This window comes from Symphalangus syndactylus, chromosome 5 (genome assembly GCF_028878055.3).
Source record: "Symphalangus syndactylus isolate Jambi chromosome 5, NHGRI_mSymSyn1-v2.1_pri, whole genome shotgun sequence".
Taxonomy (NCBI): Eukaryota; Metazoa; Chordata; class Mammalia; order Primates; family Hylobatidae; genus Symphalangus; species Symphalangus syndactylus.
Genome location: NC_072427.2, coordinates 140964352 through 140988399, shown reverse-complemented (window position 1 = coordinate 140988399; position 24048 = coordinate 140964352). Strand labels below are relative to the sequence as shown.

The following is a 24048-nucleotide window of genomic DNA, read 5'->3' as shown; positions in this document are numbered from 1 at the left end:
TTTCTGTTCTAGTTTTTATTATTTCTTATCTTCTGTTTATTTTGTGTTTAATTCACTCTTCTATTTCTAGTTTCTTAAGGTGGAAGCTTATGTTATTGATTTTAGATCTTTATTCCTTTTTAATACATGAATTCAATGCTACAAATTTTTCTTTAATCACTGCTTTTGCTGTATGACACAAATTTTGATAAGTTGTATTTTTACTTTCATTTAGTTCAAATTATTTTAAATTTCTCAAGAGTTCTTCTTTCACCTATATGTTATTTAGAAGTGTGTTGTTGAGTCTTCAAGTATGTTGGGATTTTTCCAACAATCTTTCTGTTGTTGATTTCTAGCTTAATTCCATTGTGGTCTGAGAACATGCTTTGTATGATTTGTATTCTATTAAATTTTTGAGGTGTTTTTTATGACCTAGAATGTGGTCTATCTTATGAATGTTCTGTGTAAGCTGAAGAAGAAAAACATGTGTATTTTGCTGTCATTGGATGAAGTAGCCTATAGATGTCAATTATATCCAGTTTATTTATGGTGCTATTGAGTTGAAGTATGTCCTTACTGATTTTCTACCTGCTGGATTTCTCCATTTCTGATAGCAAGGTGTTGAAGTCTCCAGCTACAATGGCGGATTCATCTATTCCTCCTTAAAGTTCCATTAAGTTTTACCTCACACATTTTAATGCTCTCCTTTTAGGCCCATATATATTAAATACTACTATGACTTCTTGGAGAATTAACTCTTTTATCATCATGTAATGTTCCTTTTAATCCATTATAATTTTCCTTTCTCTGAAGTTTGTTCTGTCTGATATTAATATAGCTATTCCAGTTTTCTTTTTATTGGTATTAGCATATTTCTTTCTCTATCCCTTTACTTTAAATCTATATGTGTCTTTGTATTTAAAAAATATTTTATATTGGATGCACCAATCCCTTTTAGTTGATGTATTTAGATCATTGATATTTAAAACGATTACTGATATATGAAATTAATATCGATCATATTTGTTATGTTTTCTATTCATTGCTTTTCTTCTTTGTTCCTGTTTCTTGTCTTTTACTTTTTTCTACCTTTTTTTGGTTTTAACTGAGCGTTTTATTTGATTCTATTTTCTCTCATTTTTTATTACATCAATTTTACTTCTTTTTTTTACTTCATTTAGTACTTGCCCTGGAGTTTGCAAAAAAAATATATATTTACAACTAATCCAAGTCCACTTTCAAATAACACTACACCACTTTATGGGTAGAGTAATACCTTATAATAATAAAATAATCCTAATTCTTCCCTCCTGTCCATTGTATCTTCATTGTCATTCATTCAACTTATACATGAGCTAGTATAAATACATTGTTTCCTTTACTACATTGAACAAACTGTTATTTGTTAGATAAATTAACAGTAAGAAAAATTAAAGTGTTAATTTTACCTTTAAAATTACCTTTTTCTGTAATGCTCTTCCTTTCTTTAGGTACAATCCAGTTTCTGAGCTACATCATTCCCCTCCTCTGAAGAATCTATCGTATCATTTTTTTTTCAAGGCAGGTTTATTGGCAGCAATTTCCTTCAATTTTTGTTGCCCAAGAAAGTCTTAATTTATCTTTCACTTTTGAAGAGTAATTTTTCAGGGTATAGAATTCTAGGTCGGTGGATTTTCTTTTTGTCAAAATGCTTCAGATATTTCATTTCACTCTTTTCTTGCTTGCATAATTTCTGAGGAGAAGTTTGCATATGATATACCTGGCTGTCATTCTTTCGCATTTATCCTGCTTGTGTTCTCCGTGCTTCCTGAAATGTGTGGTCTGGTATCTGACATTGAGGGAAATTCTCAGTCATTATTTTTTCAAATACTTCTCTTATTTCCTATTTCCTCTCCTCTGGTATTGCCTCTCCATGTATGTTGCATGGAAAATAACATACATTTGTACCACGGTTGTACCACAGTTCTTGGATATTCTGTTCTATATTTTTCGGTGTTTTTTCTCTTTGCTTTTCAGTTTTACCAGTTTCTATTGACATATCCTTGAGCTCAGAGATTTTTTTCCTTTGGCTGTGCCCAGACTCATTAGCAAAGAGACTGAGGAAAAAGGCATTTAAAGGCATTCTTCATTTCTGTTATAGACATTTTAATATCTAGCATTTCTTTAGAGGTCTTTCTTAGAATTTCTATTTACATTAACCATGAGTTTTTGCATATTGTCTACTTTTTTCCCATAGAGACTTTGGCGTACTCTACCTATTTTTAAATTAGGTTTTCTTTTCCTCTTGTTGTTTTAATACTTCTTTGTATATTTGGGGTATAAGTCCTTCTGCACATACATATTATTTCCTTTGTGAATAACTTTCTAACTCTGTGGCTCATCTTTTCATTCTATTCACAGTGTGTTTAACGTAACAGAAGTTTTAAATTTTAATGAAGTCCAATTATCAACCTTTTTTTATTTTCATGGATCTTTCTTTTGATGTCACTTCTAAAAGGTCTTCATGAAACTGAAGTTTACCTAGATTTTCTCCTATACTATAACCTAGAAACTTTACACTTTTGCATTTTACATTTAGGCATATGATCCATTTTGATTAATTTTTGTGAAAGTTGTTCACCTGTGTCTAGACTTTTTTTTTTTTTTTTTGCCTATGGGCGCTTGCTTTTTACAGCATAAATTTGTTTTTAAAAAGCTATTCTTTTGCCTTTGCTCCTTAGTAAAATATCAGTTGACTTTATTTGTGTAGGTCTACCTCTGAGCTCTTTATTTTGTTTCATTGAACTATCTGTCTATTTGTTCATGAATACCATGCTGTCCTACAGCCTTCTAAATAAGCCTTGAAGTCTGGTAGTGTTAGTGATGGAACTCATTCTTCCTCTTTAATATTGTGTTGGCTACTCTAGGATTTTTTACCTTTCCATATAAATTTTAGAAACAGATGTTGATATCTACAAACTCAGTTGCTGGGATTTTACTTGAATTGGATTGAATCTATAGGTTAAGTTCGGAAGAACTGGCATCTTAACAATATTGAGTCTTCCAATCTGTGAACATGCAATATCTCTCCATTTATTTAGATCTTCTTTATTAGATCAGAGTTTTATAATGTTTCTCACATAGATCTGGTACATATTTTGTTAATTTATACATAAGCATTTAATTTTCTTTGTGCTGTTTTAAATGGCACAGTGTTTTTAATGTCAAATTCCATCTGTTCATTGCTAGTATATAGAAAAGCAATTAACTTTTATACATTAACCTTGTATACTGTTATTTGATATAATTACTTATTTGTCGAGGAATTTATCCATTTCTTCTAGATTTTCTAGTTTATTTGCATAGAGGTGTTTGTAGTATTCTCTGATGGTAGATTGTATTTCTGTGGGATCGGTGGTGATATCCCCTTTTTCATTTTTTATTGCATCTATTTGATTCTTCTCTCTTTTCTTCTTTATTAGTCTTGCTAGCGGTCCATCAGTTTTGTTGATCTTTTCAAAAAACCAGCTCCTGGATTCATTAATTTTTTGAAGGGTTTTTTGTGTCTCTATTTCCTTCAGTTCTGCTCTGATTTTAGTTATTTCTAGCCTTCTGCTAGCTTTTGAATGTGTTTGCTCTTGCTTTTCTAGTTCTTTTAATTGTGATGTTAGGGTGTCAATTTTGGATCTTTCCTGCTTTCTCTTGTGGGCATTTAGTGCTATAAATTTCCCTCTACACACTGCTTTGAATGTGTCCCAGAGATTCTGGTACGTTGTGTCTTTGTTCTCGTTGGTTTCAAAGAACATCTTTATTTCTGCCTTCATTTCATTATGTACCCAATAGTCATTCAGGAGCAGGTTGTTCAGTTTCCATGTAGTTGAGCGGTTTTGAGTGAGTTTCTTAATCCTGAGTTCTAGTTTGATTGCACTGTGGTCTGAGAGACAGTTTGTTATAATCTCTGTTCTTTTACATTTGCTGAGAAGAGCTTTACTTCCAACTATGTGGTCAATTTTGGAATAGGTGTGGTGTGGTGCTGAAAAAAATGTATATTCTGTTGATTTGGGGTGGAGAGTTCTGTAGATGTCTATTAGGTCCACTTTATGTAGAGCTGAGTTCAATTCCTGGATATCCTTGTTAACTTTCTGTCTCGTTGATCTGTCTAATGCTGACAGTGGGGTGTTAAAATCTCCCATTATTATTGTGTGGGAGTTTAAGTCTCTTTGTAGGTCACTCAGGACTTGCTTTATGAATCTGGGTGCTCCTGTGTTGGGTGCATATATATTTAGGATAGTTAGCTCTTCTTGTTGAATTGATCCCTTTACCATTATGTAATGGCCTTCTTTGTCTCTTTTGATCTTTGTTGGTTTAAAGTCTATTTTATCAGAGACTAGGATTGCAACCCCTGCCTTTTTTTGTTTTCCAGTTGCTTGATAGATCTTCCTCCATCCCTTTGAGTCTATGTGTGTCTCTGCACGTGAGATGGGTTTCCTGAATACAGCACACTGATGGGTCCTGACTCCTTATCCAGTTTGCCAGTCTGTGTCTTTTGATTGGAGCATTTAGCCCATTTACATTTAACGTGAATATTGTTATGTGTGAATCTGATCCTGTCATTATGATGTTAGTTGGTTATTTTGCTCGTTAGTTGCTATAGTTTCTTCCTAGCCTCGATGGTCTTTACAATTTGGCATGTTTTTGCAGGGGCTGGTACCGGTTGTTCCTTTCCATGTTTAGTGCTTCCTTCAGGAGCTCTTTTAGGGCAGGCCTGGTGGTGACAAAATCACTCAGCGTTTGCTTGTCTGTAAAGAATTTTATTTCTCCTTCACTTATGAAGCTTAGTTTGGCGGGATAGGAAATTCTGGGTTGAAAATTCTTTTCTTTAAGAATGTTGAATATCGGCCCCCACTCTCTTCTGGCTTGTAGAGTTTCTGCTGAGAGATCAGCTGTTAGTCTGATGGGCTTCCCTTTGTGGGTAACCCGACCTTTCTCTCTGGCTGCCCTTAACATTTTTTCCTTCATTTCAACTTTGGTGAATCTGACAATTATGTGTCTTGGAGTTGCCCTTCTCGAGGAGTATCTTTGTGGCGTTCTCTGTATTTCCTGAATCTGAATGCTGGCCTGCCTTGCTAGATTGGGGAAGTTCTCCTGGATAATATCTTGCAGAGTGTTTTCCAACTTGGTTCCATTCTCCCCATCATTTTCAGGTACACCAATCAGACGTAGGTTTGGTCTTTTCACATAGTCCCAAATTTCTTGGAGGCTTTGTTCATTTCTTTTTATTCTTTTTTCTCTAAACTTCCCTTCTCTCTTCATTTCATTCATTTCATCTTCTATCAGCGATACCCTTTCTTCCAGTTGATCGCATCTGCTACTGAGGCTTCTGCATTCTTCGCGTAGTTCTCAAACTTGGCTTTCAGCTCCATCATCTCCTTTAAGCCCTTCTCTCCATTGGTTATTCTAGTTATCCATTCTTCTAATTTTTTTTCAAAGTTTTTAACTTCTTTGCTATTGTTTTGAATTTCCTCTCGTAGCTCAGAGTAGTTTGATCGTCTGAAGCCTTCTTCTCTCAACTCATCAAAGTCATCCTCCATCCAGCTTTGTTCCGTTGCTGGTGAGGAACTGCGTTCCTTTGGAGGAGGAGAGGTGCTCTGTTTTTTAGAGTTTCCAGTTTTTTTGGCCTGTTTTTTCCCCATCTTTGTTTTTTTGTCTACTTTTTGTCTTCGATGATGGTGATGTGCAGATGGGTTTTTGGTGTGGATGTCCTTTCTGTTTGTTAATTTTCCTTCTACCAGACAAGACCCTCAGCTGCAGGTCTGTTGGAGTTTACTAGAGGTCCACTCCAGACCCTGTTTGGCTGGGTGTCAGCAGCGGTGGCTACAGAACAGCGGATTTTCATGAGACCACAAATTCAGCTGTCTGATAGTTCCTCTGAAAGTTTTGTCTCAGAGGAGTACCCGGTTGAATGAGGTGTCAGTCTGTCCCTACTGGGGGGGTGCCTCCCAGTTAGGCTGCTCAGGGGTGAGGGACCCACTTTAGGAGGCAGTCTGTCCGTTCTCAGATCTCCAGCTGCGTGCTGGGAGAACCACTACTCTCTTCAAAGCTGTCAGTCAGACAGGGACATTTAAGGCTGTGGAGGTTCTCGCTGAGTTTTTGGTTGTCTGTGCCCTGCCCCCAGAGGTGGAGCCTACAGAGGCAGGCAGGCCTCCTTGAGCTGTGGTGGGCTCCACCCAGTTCGAGCTTCCTGGCTGCTTTGTTTACCTAAGCAAGCCTGGGCAATGGTGGACGCCCCTCCCCCAGCCTCGTTGCCGCCTTGCAGCGTGATCTCAGACTGCTGTGCTAGCAATCAGCGAGACTCCATGGGCATAGGACCCTCCGAGCCAGGTGCGGGACACAATCTCCTAGTGTGCCGTTTTCCAGGCCCGTTGGAAAAGCGCAGTATTAGGACGGGACTGACCCGATATTCCAGGTGCTGTCTGTTTCCCCTTTCTTTGACTAGGAAAGGGAACTCCCTGACCCCTTGCGCTTCCCGAGTGAGGCAATGCCTCGCCCTGCTTCGGCTCGCGCACAGTGCGCTTCACCGACTGTCCTGAACCCACTGTTAGGCACTCCCTAGTGAGATGAAACCGGTACCTCAAGCAGAAATGCAGAAATCACCCGTCTTCTGTGTCGCTGGGGCTGGGAGCTGGAGACCGGAGCTGTTCCTATTCGGCCATCTTGGCTCCACCCCCAGAATCAGTCGATATAATTACTTATTAATTCCAGGAGTTTTGTGCAAATTTGGGGGCATTTTCTACATAGAAAATCTTATCATTTGTGAACAAAGACAGTTGCATTTCTTCCTTCCCAATCTGCATATCTTTATTTCCTTTTCCTGTCTTATTACACTAGTTAGGTCTTCTGGTGAACTGTTGTATAGAAGTGGAAAGAGGGGATATCCTTGCCTAGTTTATGACCTTACTAGGAGAAAAATCCAGTTTTTCACCCCTCAAGTATACTATCTTCATCTGGTTCTGCTGCTAGGCTAATGCTGGCCTTATACAAAGTGTTCACTGCTTCTATTTCTGTAGAAAATTGTCTCAATCTTTCTTAAATGTTTGGTAGAATTCTCTAATGGAACTTCTGTTTGCTTTCTTTTTTTAAAGGTGTTATGAACTGAATGTTTGTGTCTCTCCAAAACTAACATATGAAAATCCTAACCCCCAAGTTGATAATATTAGGAGGTGGAGCCTTTTGGAGACAATAGATGATGAGGATGAAACCCTCATGACTGGGATTAATACCCTTATAAAAGACATCCCTGAGAGTTCTCTCACTCTTTTTCTCCCATTTAGGGATTAGCAAAAAGACAGCTACCTGGAAACCAGGAAGAGGGCTCTCACCAGATACTCCCAACTCTTCTCTCTCATCTCTTACATTACTGTCATTCATCTTCCTTATCCATATGCTATAATCACCCCAATACATCATTACTATTATCATTTGAATAACAGTTATAATTAAATCATTTTAAAAATAAGAAACACGAAAGATTTTATTTTACCTTATTTATTCTTTCTCTGTTGTTTTTTCCTTTTTAATGTGAATCTGAGTTTCTGGCCTATGTAACGTTTTTTTCTCCATGAAGAATTTTTTTAACATTTCTTGTAGGGCAGCTCTGCTACCGATGAATTCTGTCAGTTTTTGTTTGCCTGAGAAAAATCTTCATTTCTCCTTTACTTTTAAAGGATAATTTCACTGGATACATAACTCTAGGTAATTTTTTTTTCTTTCAGAACTTAAAATATTTCATTCCACTCTCTTCTTGCTTCGGTTCTGATGAGTCCACTATATAATTCTTACACTTGCTTCTCTATAGGAAAGAAAGATCTTCCCCCCATGCCAGCTGCTTTCAATATGTTTTTAGTCTTTGTTTTTTTGGAGTTTTCTATGATTTTCCTATGTGTACGTGTAGCTTTTTTGGTATTCACTCTACTTGGTGTTCTCTGAGCTTTTGGATGTGTGATTTGGTAGTCGCTAATTCTTACACTTGCTTCTCTATAGGAAAGAAAGATCTTCCCCCCATGCCAGCTGCTTTCAATATGTTTTTAGTCTTTGTTTTTTTGGAGTTTTCTATGATTTTCCTATGTGTACGTGTAGCTTTTTTGGTATTCACTCTACTTGGTGTTCTCTGAGCTTTTGGATGTGTGATTTGGTAGTCGCCATTAGTTTTGGAATATTCTAAGTTATTATTTCAAATGTTTATTTTGCTTCTTTCTCTTTCTTCTTTTTATGGTATTCCAACTATGTGTACATCTTTTGACACCATCCTACAGTTCTTAGATACCCAGTGTGGACAGCGTTCATTTTTATATTTTTCATTCCTTTTTCCCTTCACGTTTTATTTTGGGAAGTTCCTATTGATGTATCTTTTTTTTTTTTTTTTCCTATTTTGAGATGGATTCTCGCTCTGTCACCCAGGCTGCAGTGCAGTGGAGCAGTCTCGGCTCACTGCAACCTCCACCTCCCAAGTTCAAGCTATTCTCCTGCCTCAGCCTCCTGAGTAGCTGGGACTACAGGTGCCTGTCACCACGCGCAGCTAATTTTTTTGTATTTTTAGTAGAGATGGGGTTTTACTTATTGGCCTACCTTAAAGCTCACTGATTCCTTCCTCAACTGTGTCCAAGCTACTGATGAGCCCAGGAAACACATTCTTCCTTTCTGTTAGTTTTGTTTATTTCTTATTTCTAGCATAATATCCTTTTGATTTTTTTTAAAGTTTCTATCTTTCTGCGTATATTACCCATCTGTTCTTGAATGTTGCCTATTTTTAATATTAGAGAACATTTCACAGTCCCATCAGCTTCTGTTCAGGGGAACTGATCTTGCCTATGATTTTCTGTATTTGTCTGTCCCTTTCCAGGTTTCAAGGTATGATGGATTCCCTGGGAACTTTAATATTCTGACTGGTCCAAGAAAAGTGATTGTTATTCAGTTTGTTTAGCTTTTTCTTTTTGTAAGAATGGAAGTGATGACTTACAAGCTTGTTGCATTTCAAGGCTGAAATTAGAAGTCTGTTCCAGCTTACTGTTCCAGTAATGTTCTAGAGCTCCCTTATCCAGCTATTATTCTTGCCTCTTCAATATTTTTTCACATTTATTTTGGCTCAGCCATGTGTTATATATATTTCAGCATTTTTAAAGTGTGCGATACAAAGAGGAAGTTATCTTACCATCATTGACACTGTAGGGCTCAAAGTAGAACTTAATTGACAAGGGTTTAGCATTTTACTATTAGTTTTATTTGGTTTGTTTCTAACTTTTTCAAGTTACTCATATTCGCTTAACTTTAAAGAATGTGCAAGAACACATATCCAATTAATACATATATATTTAATCACAAAATATCGATTATTCTCCATTAATAAATGTGTTAAAAATTATTTTACAGACTCAAATATTTACATATGTTATCTTTTAGCCTTAATAATCTAAGAGTCATTACCTTATTCAAATTAGAAGATTCCACTTCAGATTCACTTTGCCAATCTTTTGTTCTTTTCAACACAAATGCCACAGGAATATTCTCTTGCTAGCAGCTCCAAGAGTAAATTGCTTAGTAAATTGTCAGACAAAACCAAAATCTAACAGCTATACAAACATGGGTACAGGTCAATGTTTCCATGTAGCACACTGGAGTATTTTATAAGAAAATTTCACTTTATACCTCATCTATTTTGTTCTCTCTGTTTGGAAATTAATTTTAAAAGCTCATCAAAGATCGTTATGCTTATTTGTTATACACATGATCCTAATATAGCTACATGGTTGATATGGCTCATACACTGTAATTTAAGCATCAATTTTGGATTGTTTGGTGGCGACTTATCAATTGGCCTCTTCTTTATTTTGCTTTTGCTTTTTCTAGCATTTATCTAGATAATAATAATACTTTGGGTCTCAAGAAAGAGAAGAGAGAGAGGGGGTAGGAGAGAAATGTAACACCAGTCTCCCTCATAAGATATTTTAGGTAGTTAAACCACCTAAAAAAAACCCTGAAATATCTTTATACATACTTTCTGAAACTATCATCATCTGCTATATTCTCATTTTGAAATAACTGGCACAAGTCTTGATACATATACTGACAAAAGCACACAACTTAGCCAGCTTTCTTCTAGCTGTTCCAAACCCATTTCTTCACAGTGTAAGATAGAAAAGCAAATCGCACCACAGGGAGGTGTACATTTGGAGACAAAAAGAATAAAAGTGACTTCCCAGAACCCTTCTTTCAAGTCCAAAGGATTTGGCTTAGTGATCTTTGGTACATGCTGTCTGCAGCTCTGCTGGAGGATGGGGGCTGGTGTGTATGTTAATGTAATAGGTTAGTGTTAGTAACTATTACCAAACACATCTACCCTGTACAGGTACCAGGCTTTTGCTTAAGCACACTAAAAGAAAATTCGACAGTAATTAATGAGATTTTCCCTAGAAAACCTCAGAACAAAGACAAAAACTGTGGATAATATAAAGTAAAAACATACATATACACACTCATATATGTATATATAATATATACCCACGTGTGTATATATATATATATATATATATATATATATATATAATATATACCCACATGTGGGTATGTGTATATATAACATATACCCACATGTGGGTGTGTGTATATATATAACATATACCCACGTGTGTAGGTATATATATATAACATATACCCACGGGTGTAGGTGTGTATGTAACATATACCCACACGTGTGTAGGTGTGTATGTAACATATACCCACACGTGTGTAGGTGTGTATGTAACATATACCCACACGTGTGTAGGTGTGTATGTAACATATACCCACACGTGTGTAGGTGTGTATGTAATATATACCCACGTGTGTAGGTGTGTATGTAATATATACCCACATGTGTGTACATAATATATACCCACATGTGTGTGTGTGTATATATAATATATACCCACATGTGTGTATGTATATATAATATAAACCCACATGTGTAATAATACATATATATTATTTTCTGTGAGTTTTAGAGTTCAAGACAACTGCTCATAGATTTAAGCCATTGTATTCATTCATGAAACAAATATTTACTAATACCTACTATGTGCATGGCAATGAGCTGGTTGCTGAGTAACTGTACTGACCCTGAGTTCATTCATTTCGTTCAATATTGATTGAGCAGCTACAATGTGGCAGGCTCCTGTGGGTCCTAGAGATGTAAACAGATGAAATCTCTTCCCTCAAGCTTCATGGTCCTTAGATTTTAGTACAGGAAAACAGATACTAAAACAAAAACCAAATAAATAAATAGTGTGTTATATGGTGGTAAGTGCTATGCAGAAAAGTAAAGCAGGGAGAAGAAAGAGGAGTTGGAGGGATTTGATTGGTATCTTATTTTAAGGAAGGTGATCAAGGAAGGTTTCACTAACAAGATGTCATCTAGGCAAAGACCCAAAGCAGGTAATGAAGTGAGCCATCCATGTATCTGGGGATAGAATTTTCCAGGCAGAAGAAAGGGCAAGTGTAGAGGTTCTGAGGCAGGCATGCACTTGGCCTGTTTAAGGAACAGGAGGCCACCAGTGTGGCTGGAATGGAGAGCACAAAGTAGGGCAAGTGGAAGAAGAAGAGTGAGGAGGTGAAGAAGGGTGTGGAGTATGAGAGGAAAAGAGGAGTGAAGGAGGACTCCAAGGTTTGTGGGCCAAGAAATCGGAAGAATGAAGTTCCATTTCCTGAGATAAAGACTGCAGGAAAAGCAGATTGGAGGGTAGGGATCAAAGCCAGTTTTGTGCCAGATAACTTGGTAATATCTTTTAAACATGCAATGGAGATGCTCAGGGACCATGGAGTGCAAGAGTCTGGAGTTGAGGGCAGAAATTCAGGAAAGAGATACAAATTTGCAAATTTATCAGTATAAAGGTGCTATTTAAAGCAACAAGATTGGATGAGGTCACTTGAAGACAGCATAGATATAGGAGTACCCTGAACTCTGAGGCACTTTAAACAGTTGGGCTGATGAAGTAAAAATGAGGGAAGGTAATTGGAAAGTTGAAGTAGGAGGAAAACCAGGAAATTTTAGAATCCTGGAAACTGTTCAAAGAAGGTTTTTCATGGAAAAGAGATTGATCACTTGTTTCAAATGTTGCAAATAAATACGATGAGAACTGGGAACTGGATTTGGCAGTGTGAAATTGGTGGCTGAGTGGTGTGGATGACAGCGTGAATGGAGTGGGCTCAAGAGAATAGGGAGGGGTGGCAATTCAGAGAGTCAATCTAGGCTTTCAAGCTATTATCAAATGGTTCTGAATCACATACAATTCATGGAGACAGGCCCATTATAAACGTTTATCAGTCATCATTTGGTCTGAAGATAACATTGTGAATCACACAAATCTAATGATATATCCTGCTACTATTTAGTAGTGTACCAAATACGGTTTAAATGCACAATGCTTGAGAAACAGAACTACAACAAAATGACAGGAAGTTGTAAAATGAGTGGGAGCAATAATGTGCTGAAGCATTTACTTAAGTCTTTTCTTAACAGAAAAATTTCCTTTTCTTTTTTCCATTCCTTCTCTTTCTATTAGACCTTGATCTCCACTCCCCACAGGGAAGGTAAACCAGAGCACAGATGCAAAGAGAAACCACAGATAGCCATTCCTACGTTTTAACAGACCAATGTCTTGGCATTAACAATTGGAGTCTAACAAGAACCCTCTGCTCCTCCCAGTTCCCAAACAACCCCATTCTCAGAGGCCTGAGATAAACACTCTTTCTGGAATAGGAAGAGAGGACAGTTAGGAAAGCAAGGGAGATAAATTTTGGTGTGGACTTATATCCCTTCCCTCTTAGGCTGAGCCAGTGACCTGGAATTAAAGAAGAAGAAACAGACAGAGCAATCCCTGGTTAACGGCCGTCATTAAAAAATCAGGAAACAACAGGTGCTGGAGAGGATGTGGAGAAATAGGAATACTTTTACACTGTTGGTGGGACTGTAAACTAGTTCAACCATTGTGGAAGTCAGTGTGGCAATTCCTCAGGGATCTAGAACTAGAAATACCATTTGACCCAGCCATCCCATTACTGGGTATATACCCAAAGGACTATAAATCATGCTGCTATAAAGACACATGCACATGTATGTTTATTGTGGCACTATTCACAATAGCAAAGAGTTGGAACCAACCCAAATGTCCAACAACGATAGACTGGATTAAGAAAATGTGGCACATATACACCATGGAATACTATGCAGCCATAAAAAATGATGAGTTCATGTCCTTTGTAGGGACATGGATGAAACTGGAAAACATCATTCTCAGTAAACTATCGCAAGGACAAAAAACCAAACGCTGCATGTTCTCACTCATAGGTGGGAATTGAACAATGAGAACTCATGGACACAGGAAGGGGAGCATCACACTCTGGGGACTGTTGTGGGGTTGGGGGAGGGGGGAGGGACAGCATTAGGAGATATACCTAATGCTAAATGACGAGTTAATGGGTGCAGGAAATCAACATGGCACATGGATGCATATGTAACAAACCTGCACATTGTGCACATGTACCCTAAAACCTAAAGTATATAAAAAAAAAAAATCCCTGGTTAGCTTTGAAGGAGTTGGAACAAGGGGAACCTCTCCTTCACAGCCTGTCAGGGCAATGGGAGATCTCACCAAATCCCCTTTGATTAAGGAGGAACAAGAAGGACCACTCATGGGATGGTCAGGCAGATGGATCTCAAACAGGGTGGTAGAGCCACTCTGCAAATGGGGCCCGGGGTGTGTCTGATGCTAGCTCCCTGGCTCTGAGAGTGCCACAGGTGTGCTGTCAGTCGTGGGACCTGTGCACCTGCTGCAATCTGACAAGGGGATTTCAACAGCAGGTGTGCTCAGGTGCTTCAGTGGATGGCAACACAGAGGGGCAGCTGTGCCTGACCAAATGAGGGAGTCTTCCAGTGCTAGGCGTAAGCCCTTGTATCTTAGATTTCACACCAGGGAGTAAAGAAGCAACAGCAGAACCCCACGGTGGCTGAATTGGCCATAAACCCAGTAAGAGAAATCTGAAGTTTTAGGCTGAATTCGCGTAAAATGGACTATTTCAAGTTTCATGTCAGAACACAGAATAAAAATTAAGATAGAAATTAGTTCGTTTTAAGAAAAAGTAAAGTTACAGTTGCTTTCTGTGCCTACGGTGGTTGAGAAATTTGCACCATACACATAAACCCATAATTGCATAGATAATGTGTTTACAAGCCCTTTGGGAGAAATGTGTGGTACAGGGAAAAACAAAACACTATGCTTGGAAAGATAAAACTAGATTTCTCCTAGCTCTGTTATTCTCTTTAGAATCTCAAGAAAAGTAGTAATGCTTTTTGAGTCTCAACACTTGATAAAATGAAATGCCTCATAAGACTGTTGTGATTATCAAATGCCATAATATACAAAAGTGATAAATAAACTTTAAATGTTTCAAAATAAAAGATGAAGGAACTGAAACCAAGTGCTACAATATGCCAGGCTCCTTATCTTATGGTAAACATGACATGTATTTTACATTTAATGTAATAATTTATAGTAATACTGTATTATGTTATTTTATATTATATTCCTGGCTGGCCTGGGATAGCCATATTTTACAGATATCATCCCAGCATAATTTTTAATAATGCCCTTTTCACTCTCAAAACTTCTGATTTGTATGATAAATTACATAGTCACTCTATACATTCTTTCCATACAATATCCTTGCAAAGTAAGGTCGGTATTTTATTCCCTTTTCACAGGTGAGGAAACTGAAGTTTACATGGCTTGAGTAGCTAACCTATGCTCTCACAGCTAGTCATGCTGCCCTATTGGAAATCAAATCTGGGACTGTCAACTTGAAAGGTCAGGCTATTCAATTTACTGTACTATTGTGTAAGGTGCAATATGACTCTTTCCATTTGCATTAGAACCAAAGCATGTAAAGTGAATCACTCTCTCCCAGGCACAGAGCATGGGGCCCAGCTAAACTGACAACTGTGAGTTAAGCACAGAATGAAGGCTAGTCTTTGAATTCCTGAGCAGGCAGCTTCCCAAGTCCTGTTTACTTTCAGTGCGATTTGGCCTTTGCGTTGGATTGGAGAGCAGTACAAACGTATGCAGATTAGCCGTAAGCAAATCAACTTGGAAATATTACATTAACAATCCCTCTCTTTGGTTTCATTTTACTTAGGTTTTATTCAAATATTCTTAAAAGGAAAGCCTACATCTCCTTCAAACATGCCTTCTCTTTGACATTCTAAAGCTTTTAATTGTGTCCAGCTTCTAAATCTAATTTAGTGAAGCCAAAAAAAAAATTAAGGCTATGTTTATTTCAGTTAAGCCCGGAGTAAAGGTTCATGCCAGATCTCATTTTAACAAAATGAATTCACCATCCCCTAGTAAATATTGGATGAAACTTATACTGGTGACCAGAAAGACTGCCTGGCCTTGGTTTGCAGAATTATATGACCTTACATTAATATTAGAAATATAAATGATTAAAATCTAGGTTTTCAAATGAACATTATTTCTATTGTAAAATCTGCTTTCAGCAAAAAAGCATTTTGTAACATTCGTTCACTAAAACTGTCTTTACAAGCCAAATGAGATGGGTATTTGGGGGAACAATTTTTAGTTAATTCAGTACAAAACAATCTGAATAAAGACGGAGAAAAATTGGAATCACTTTCTAACTGTAGTTCTACATAAGTATATTTAAGAATAGTGAGGGCAGCAGGGAAATTGAAACTTAGTTTTAAAATACATATACATATAGAACATGTATCTGAAATTATGCCCACTAATCTAGAACACCTGTTTCAAAACGTGACAACTTGTTTAGGAACATTCAACAGCAAACACAATATTAACCCAGAATGTTCAATTAAGGATCAGAGCTGAACAAACTAAAAGGTAGATTGTAAGAAATTTATGTATTTAGATGTTGAACCAAAAAGAGACCATGGAGTTGTTTTCTACTTGGGAAAATGTATGTTTATTTAAAATTCAAAGGAATCCTTCTACCATTTCTATACAATCAAAAATAAGTCTCAAGAATTGGACAGCACATCTGTGAGTCTTAATGGATAATATTAATCCGTGTACATGAAACACGTAAAACATATATCAGATTCTCCCAGAATAACATGGAAGAGTGTCCACATCTGGAATCTCCACTTACAGAGTGGTTAGACACAAGAAAACACTGCAAAAGTTGAAATGATATTCATTTGCAGACCTAGAGTTTAATCATTTTGATTTATAATATTTATGTAAGGTCATATTCTGCAAACCAAAGCCAGGGAGTCTTTCTGACCAGTGTAATTATATCCTTATAGCCCAGGGAGTGAGTGGAATATATTCTTAGATAATGTGAACTGAGAGAAAAATGCCATAGAGAGAAAACATTCAAAATACAAGGCTATATGTAGGTGGATTCAAAACAAAACAAATTACAAGTGAACTATAAGTAATAAAGTCAGAAGACACCCAGAAGGCTAGGCAGACTGGCCATTATGGGGACTTCTGGGATTTTCAAAAGGAAGATTGGGAATGTTAATTGGAATAAAATAAGATGTGAATAAAGCAGGTAGAAATGGGGGGAAAATGACCTGAAAAACAAACAGCAAATGAAGGATCATGCCAGTGCTTGTCAGCTACAGTGAGCCTCCTGTTTCTGAAAGAACATGGAGCTGAGTGTTGCAAGAATCAAACTTAAGACACTGGGAAAATATTTCTATCCATGTAAGCATAGGAAATTTTAAGTGTATTAATTATTAAGGAATACAAGTTACGTGCAGTGACTTGTTAAATAAGCCGCTGATACCAAGCAAGTGCAGAGACACTGAGGAGTCATGAAGCGAATGAGAAAAAGTCACTTTTATTACAACTACTAACGCCCCAGGAATTTGGAGATCTTTAAATACTAATCTAATCTATTCCAGCATCATTATTAACATGTCTATTTAGCACTGAAATTTTGGTCTGTACATGAACATCAATCATTTGGGCAATAGTTTCATTAAATTCATTTGCAGTCCTTTAACTCTTTTTTTTTTTTTTTTTTTGAGACAGAGTCTCGCTCTGTCACCCAGGCTGGAGTGCAGTGGCGCCGTCTTGGCTCACTGCAACCTCCACCTCCCTGGTTCATGCCATTCTCCTGCCTCAGCCTCCCAAGTAGCTGGGACTACAGGTGCCCGCCACCACGCCCAGCTAATTTTTTGTATTCTTTAGTAGAGATGGGGTTTCATCGTATTAGCCAGGATGGTCTCGATCTCCTGACCTCGTAATCCGCCTGCCTCGGCTTCCCAAAGTGCTGGGATTACAGGCGTGAGCCACCGCACCCGGCCTGCAGTCCTTTAACTCTTAATGTTCAATATCTAATAGTGACTGAGAAAAACAGGGCTGTGTTTATTTGCTTATTTGTTCTTTCTGAAAAATCAAGAAATTTTTCGTCTATTTTTTATCACTTCATCTCAGGCTTTCCTTATATAGACTGAATTCTGATACTTAATTCTTAATATATTTTAAAATATTAATAGTAAAATGTATCTTTATATCTAAAGCCAAAAAAATGTATCCACATCTACTATGAACAAAGAAAACACCAGTGCTAGGCACTGGTGGGAGGGGAGGTGGAAGATACATGAAAGTGCAAGACAGAATTAATACTCAAGGGCTTTGCAGTTCTGATGGGGAGAAAGATGTTCACTAACAATACTAGCTCATGGCAGAATGTGACCTCTGTTGCATACTAGAGGGGCAGAGTGCTACTTCGATAGAAGAGGCTGAAGACTTTAATGAAAGGAATTCCACTTCCAGTAATTTCTCTCAAAAGATCTATTGGACAAATGCAGAAAGTTACATGCACCTAGATGATTCCTAGGTTAATATTTAGCCTATTTGTACTAAATAGCCAACAGCTTGATTATGCCAACATGCCAATTCACACGGATACTGGATTTAGAAATGATAGAAAATAAAATACTTCAAAGAAAAGTTGTTTCTGTTCATAAATGGTATCTAGGACCAGCCTACAGATCTCCACCATCCTCGTTTCGTGACTATGATAGACGTTACTAATCGATTATGGCATACTTTCCTTTGTGCTCTATGGCCTTAGAATCCTTCCTTCCTGAGAGTTACAACCCACTGAGATGAATGCATTTGCATATCCAGGGTATAGACAGTGATTTTCTTACTATGCTACTTTGGTCTGTGAAAACCCCTGAAGGCTACTGGGGGAAAGGACGGGGAGGGAGAGTAGGTAGAAGGCCAAGACTGCTCACTTTTGGATCACAGCTATGATATTAGAAAGGAGCTTAGTAGTCACCTTTGGATGCAGGCACAAGGAGATTTTTTGGGATCTGGTAAAGATGCAGTGATGATATCTCAGGCGTTTTTCATTTGGGAATATTTACACAAGTTTAAACTCTATAATATGCATTTTTATATATTAAATGTAGTTTATACTTCAATACAAATTAAACAAACAAGCAAAATAATAGCTAACCTATCAGAACCAAAACAAGATGGCGACTTCAAACTTTATAGACTGTCAAATGTAGGCCCATATCTAGGCTCAACATTGTAACTTGCCATGTGATTTGGGCAAGTCATTGGAGCTCTCTGTTTCATTTTCATTACCTGAAAGAGGGATAAAGAATATCTAACTCACAGGATTGTTATGAGGAGTAAATGGCGTAATAATGAACTTAGTATCATGTCTAATGTATCATCATAATATGTTAATAATGATAACTAACATTTATGTTCCCAGATCTGTTCTAGGGACTTAGTTTTCTCCAAAAAACCTTGTGTGGCAAGGCCTTTATTTTGCAAAGAAGGAGACTGAAGCAGAGACTTTAATTACTCATCCAAGATCTCTCAGCTATTAGGTGGAAAAGCCAGAATTGGAATTCAAACAGGCTGCATATTAATCGCTGCATTCTCTTGTGTAATAAGGACCTGTTAAACAACAGTTATTAGTATTACAAGAATAAATCCTAGCAGAGATGTGGGAGGTTATAGGGAAGAATTGAGTGTGGGCTGAACTGCTGTTCTCCAGGAGGCAAAGGGCAACTCTAGGGTTAGGCTTTGAAATTCTGTGCTAAATAAATGGCTGCTATTATTATTACGCAATCTTCATACCTAATTTGAGACAGAAAATGAAAGTACATAATACATGCAATATTGTTATTGTACTCTATAAATAGAGAAAACGGCTTGTGGAAGGTTAATGTCATGCTCCCCTTTGGTCCACTACAGCCTGCTTCTAAAATCTACCCCAGGGAAGCATTCTACCTCCGTAGGCTACATCCAAAACCAATCTTGGTTTTGTTGTGACTATGGGTGATTTTTTCCTCTGTATTTTCTACATTTTCTATAATGAACACACTTAATCTTAGAGTGGAAAACTGACTTTGAAAATAAAACAAAGCAGAAACAAAAACCAATCTCGGTAAGGCAATAAGAACCACATGTCTTTTAAATGGAAAACATGCTTATTTCTCCTTTGTTTCTTAGAAGCAGCTTGCCAGATACACAGTCCACAGCTTTGAACCATTTACATAAACACACCCAAGCCAAGTGTTTCCACGCAACAGCCAAATTGCACCCATATTAGCAATTTAATGACTTTGAAAGTAATAAATGGTAGAAACTGATATTCACTTTGCTAGAATTCACCTTAGATATTCCTTACAAACCACAATCCAGTGGCATTTGCTGTAGATGGTAGATGTAGATATTCAAGAAACTTTGAAAGAAAACACTATTCATCTTGAGATGGGGGGAGAAATGCTAAGTGGTAACAAAAGGTAGAAATCTTTCCGGTGAAATGTAATGTCCAGGAACTGAATGGTAGTGGATCATAGTAAATCATCCACCAGAGGGCACTGCCAGAATATACAAAGTTTTCCTGGGAAAGATTGGACACCCCCTAACTCTAAGCAAAGAGGGCTAATATGGTTAGGTTAACAGAATTCCACTTTTATTATGCTTCCTTTTCCTTTATAAATCAGGTCAGTCTTTTCCTCCTGATGAAGGAATTCATGAACTGCCTGCTCCCCTTACTGTTACGACTTTTAAAATTGCTGCAACCATCTGATTGTAAAAGTATTTTACAATAAATGCTGTGTTCCATGTGCTAAGTACTGAAGTTATTACCATGACGACAAGACCACCTTCTTGCCTACAGTTCAGAGATTAATCAAGGGCTTCTGAGAGAACCACAAGGCACATGAAATAACCCGGGAACTATAAACTGCAGGAAGGTAGATGCTGTTTTGTTTTGCACTTAAAGTACCATTGCTGTTCAGTGAAGGGAATATTGCCCACAGATGTTTTGGAAAGCCATCTGAGGAAGGCACAGAAGGTTGTACAAATAGAATAGGCAGAAAGGAAAGCAGAACACAGCATTAGCAAAGTCATAGGAGTCAAAATTTCATTGCTAAGGAAAACTAGTGCCTTTCATTTCGTATTTCTGGCTGTCCTACTGACTTGGAATGCTTCAAATGCACCAATTCACCTGCCTTAGATATGGACTGATACTTCAGTCCCATCTGCTGTAATAGGTGGGCTTTTCATATTTTCTGAAGCTATTATCCATAGTGTTTCCCCTCTAATTTCAAAAGCGTAGAGAGAAACAAAATGGAAAAACTCTTGGTTTGGACAGAGAAGGCTCTGAAGCAAGCCACCTCCTAGAGATGGAGAGCTCATTTTGTCCTGCCTGAGCCAAGATAGAACACAGTAGGAGTTTGCTGCAAGAACACAGAACACATCAGGTTTTCATGTAGCAGTGCCGTAAGAAGGAAACTGGACAAGGATAACTTGAATTGAGGAAACCAGTCCAGCTGGAGCACCACCCTGTGGTTTTGCATGGACTAGGAATAGAAATTTGCTCTGAAGAAATATGTTTTTAAAAGTGAACCTTCACATAGTAAATGAAGTTTCACAGAACTTTTTTGGACTGGAACCAGATCTAGCATGCATGTTCTTAGGTATTAAAGCCTAATATTATTATATTACTCTTTGAAAAAAATGAATTCTTTCATCATAGTAATTTTCTTAAAATATAACACTGCTTTTTACTTACATTAAATTCTCTGCTGTTTCCAATGTTATGCTACTTAGGAAAATGCCATTTTCTTGTTAAATTAATATGTGCAGACAAGTATTTACTTACCACACATGAACATGAGCCCCTTATAAGTCATCACTCCTAATATTTATGGTCTAAGAATGAGGTAGTTAGGGTGAGTCACATATTTACACTTAGCAGAGAGATTACGAAAAAAATTAGCACCACAATTTCCCTTAAGTAATGGAAAAAATGTGACTTGTTACACATTCGTTTTCTGGGTCAGTGTTTTTCCAGCTTTTCCATAGAGTCTTATGGTCATCCAAGGTTTCTTTAGGTTTTCCTAAAAGAAAGAATGGGGGAGTTGTGATGGGTGCTTGACTTTAAATGTGATAACAATTATCTGCGACTTGTAGAGAACACAACTAACCATTGTGAAGGTTACTGTTCCAGATAGTGAAAAATATGAACCAGCAGTATAGGCTTTGAATGCTTGAAATTGATGATCTTAAATTTCTTAAATAACAGGGCCCTAGACATGCACTTTGCTCACAAAAGAGATCTTTTACCCCAATCTTTAGACACTTGCTTAAAGTGGGAGAGTCTAGTGTTTATAAATAGAAGGAAAACAGTAAGATTCAGAAAAATACCATTGAGATTTATAAAGAACTAGAGAACCACAGTTCCTGGAAAGTCCAGGAGTAATTGAATAGCTTTTATAATATACAGAAAAAGAATATTCACGGTGCATTACTTTTGGCAGCCTATCATCTAAATATGGCACCTAGAATAAATACATTGACTGAAGGGAAATTGTATGATTTGCATAAACTTTACCAATGGCTATAAATTATCCTCTCTGGTGACTTTTCAAGATAGATAGTGTTATGGGTTGAATTGTGTCCCCTCAAAGGACATTGAAATCCTAATCTTAGTACCTGTGAATGTGACCTTATTCAAAAATAAGATCTTTGTTGATGATCAAGCTAAGATGATTTCATTGGAGTAAGCCCTAAGTAATTAAATATGACTATGTTCTTATGCAATGGGGAAATTTGGGCACAGAGACAGATACACACAGAGAGATGATATGGAAACATAAGGAGAACACCACCTGTAAGCCAAGGACGGCCTGAGGTTACCAGAAGCTAGGACAGAGGCAGGGAACAGATTCTCCCTTACAGACTTTGGAAGGAACCAATCCTTCTGACACCTTGATTTTGGAGTTCTAGCCTCCAGAAGCATGAGGCAGTAAATTTCTGTTGTTTAAGCCCTCCAGTTTGTGGTACTTTGTTGAGGCAGTGCTAGCAAACTAGTACAGTTATATATTCTGAATCCTTGTTTTTTGGTTTGCTGTTTAGCCCCTGAGTCTCCCTGGCAATCAATAAAGCACAGAAGCTTTGTTCAGATTGCCAACCACCCGGTTCGGTTCTGGACAACCTCATACTGCCATCCACATAAGGCAAGTTCCTTTTAAAGTTTGCCAGACCAAAGCAATTAAGAGGGCAAATCTGTTGGAAAAACTCACATATTGCATTATGAAGCCAAATATAAATTCTACTTTGATTATTGTTCCTTATGAAGGACAGCAGTGTCTCTAATAATCAGAAAAGAATCAGGGATTGATTGTATTTAATTTTCTTCGAGGAAAATTTGGCCAAATAGCTAAAGTAACCTGATTAATGAGAAATTTGCAGAATGGGAAAAACACTGCAATTATAAGCAGCAACCATAGGCATCCACTGATGGCCAAGGAACATAGCCAGTCTTCTGGTGCGTACATTATGTGGCAGCTCATTGGTCTCCTGCCAAATAGGACAATTGATGTAGGCTGAAATTTGTCTCAATCTCACTCGGCAATCACATTCATAAACACTGCCTCTGTGTCTTATTTAGGCGAGACAGCAACTTAAAGACTATTCTGCAAACAGAATTTTCATAACTAGAATTTTAAAAATGTATTAAACTTCAAAAGGGCCTTTCCTAATATTTGAGGGAGGAGCTTTAGAATAGTTAATTTAAATGAAATTGTAGGATTATATATTTTCATTTTTTAAAATGTTAAGTTGCTAAGTGTGAAGGCTTTAGACACTGACACCTCATATTGATTCTTGCTTTACAAAGAGACTTGGAAAAGAAACCAGTGTATGTATAAAATGATTAATTGGGATAAGAAACTCAGCTAAGAGATATTCAGACTGGAAAAAACTAAATAAAGAATATAAAACAAGCAATTAAAAAATAAAGGGAAAAAGCAGGCATGGTGTTGAAGTATATAAAGTAATCTAACACCACTGTGTTTTTTCATCTTCATTTTCCAGTGTCTATGCTGCATTGTGACTTTCGGAAAAACATGCACACACCTGGTGCCACCTGGGTAGGTGTGACCAGAACCTGCCTGTTGGAAAATAAAGGATTAAAAAAAATGAAATGAGAGAAAATGACACATAAAAGGACAACTTAAGGTTTCCGCAAAGCAAATACATAACCAAGCTGATCAACCCTCCAGCATAGTCCTTCTGAGCTGTTTCCACAGGAAAATGAGGGTGGAGGCAATCACAAAAGTCTTGGCTCTCATCCACCCCCATGGCCTGCTGACACAGGCCCAGCTCCCTAGAGCACTGGGGTCACAACGAAGTTGCTGCCAGAAGAGCTGCTTTCATTAAAATTGAGTAAGAAGAGCAGGTAATGGGGTTGGGCAGAAACTAGGACGTGCAAGTGGTTGGGATTGGGGGACTCCTCTTTCTAATTGGGAAGGCTGAGTAGGGCTTCTTGGTAGTACCTGACAATTCTCTTGTTCTAGCATTTACAGCCCTTCTCTACTCCTGGAGTCACTGCAGGGCCCCCAGGGGACTCTGAAAGCAGCCAGTTGTTAAGCAAGGGTATTCTCCACTAGGGCTACATACAATGAAGTTTATATTATAGAGCTGGATCCTTCACCCTTTTTGTGCTGTAAACCATTTGTGCATAGCCTGTGAA

The 24048-nt window shown here is 37.6% G+C and overlaps 1 protein-coding gene across 4 annotated transcripts in view; it reads right to left on the bottom strand.

Annotated features, from left to right (window-relative positions):
- The window catches only part of RERG (RAS like estrogen regulated growth inhibitor), a 129982-nt gene that overhangs the window by 28860 nt on the left and 77074 nt on the right, over positions 1 to 24048 (bottom strand). Inside the window, exon 2 of one of the 4 annotated variants that reach the window (XM_055280564.2) lies at positions 11066 to 11247. The exons of the other annotated variants lie outside the window; for them this stretch is intronic. Within the exon in view, the coding sequence (XP_055136539.1) occupies positions 11066 to 11123 (58 nt within the window). The 5' untranslated portion in view covers positions 11124 to 11247. The remainder of the gene's footprint in view (positions 1 to 11065; positions 11248 to 24048) is intronic. 4 annotated transcript variants of the gene reach the window in all.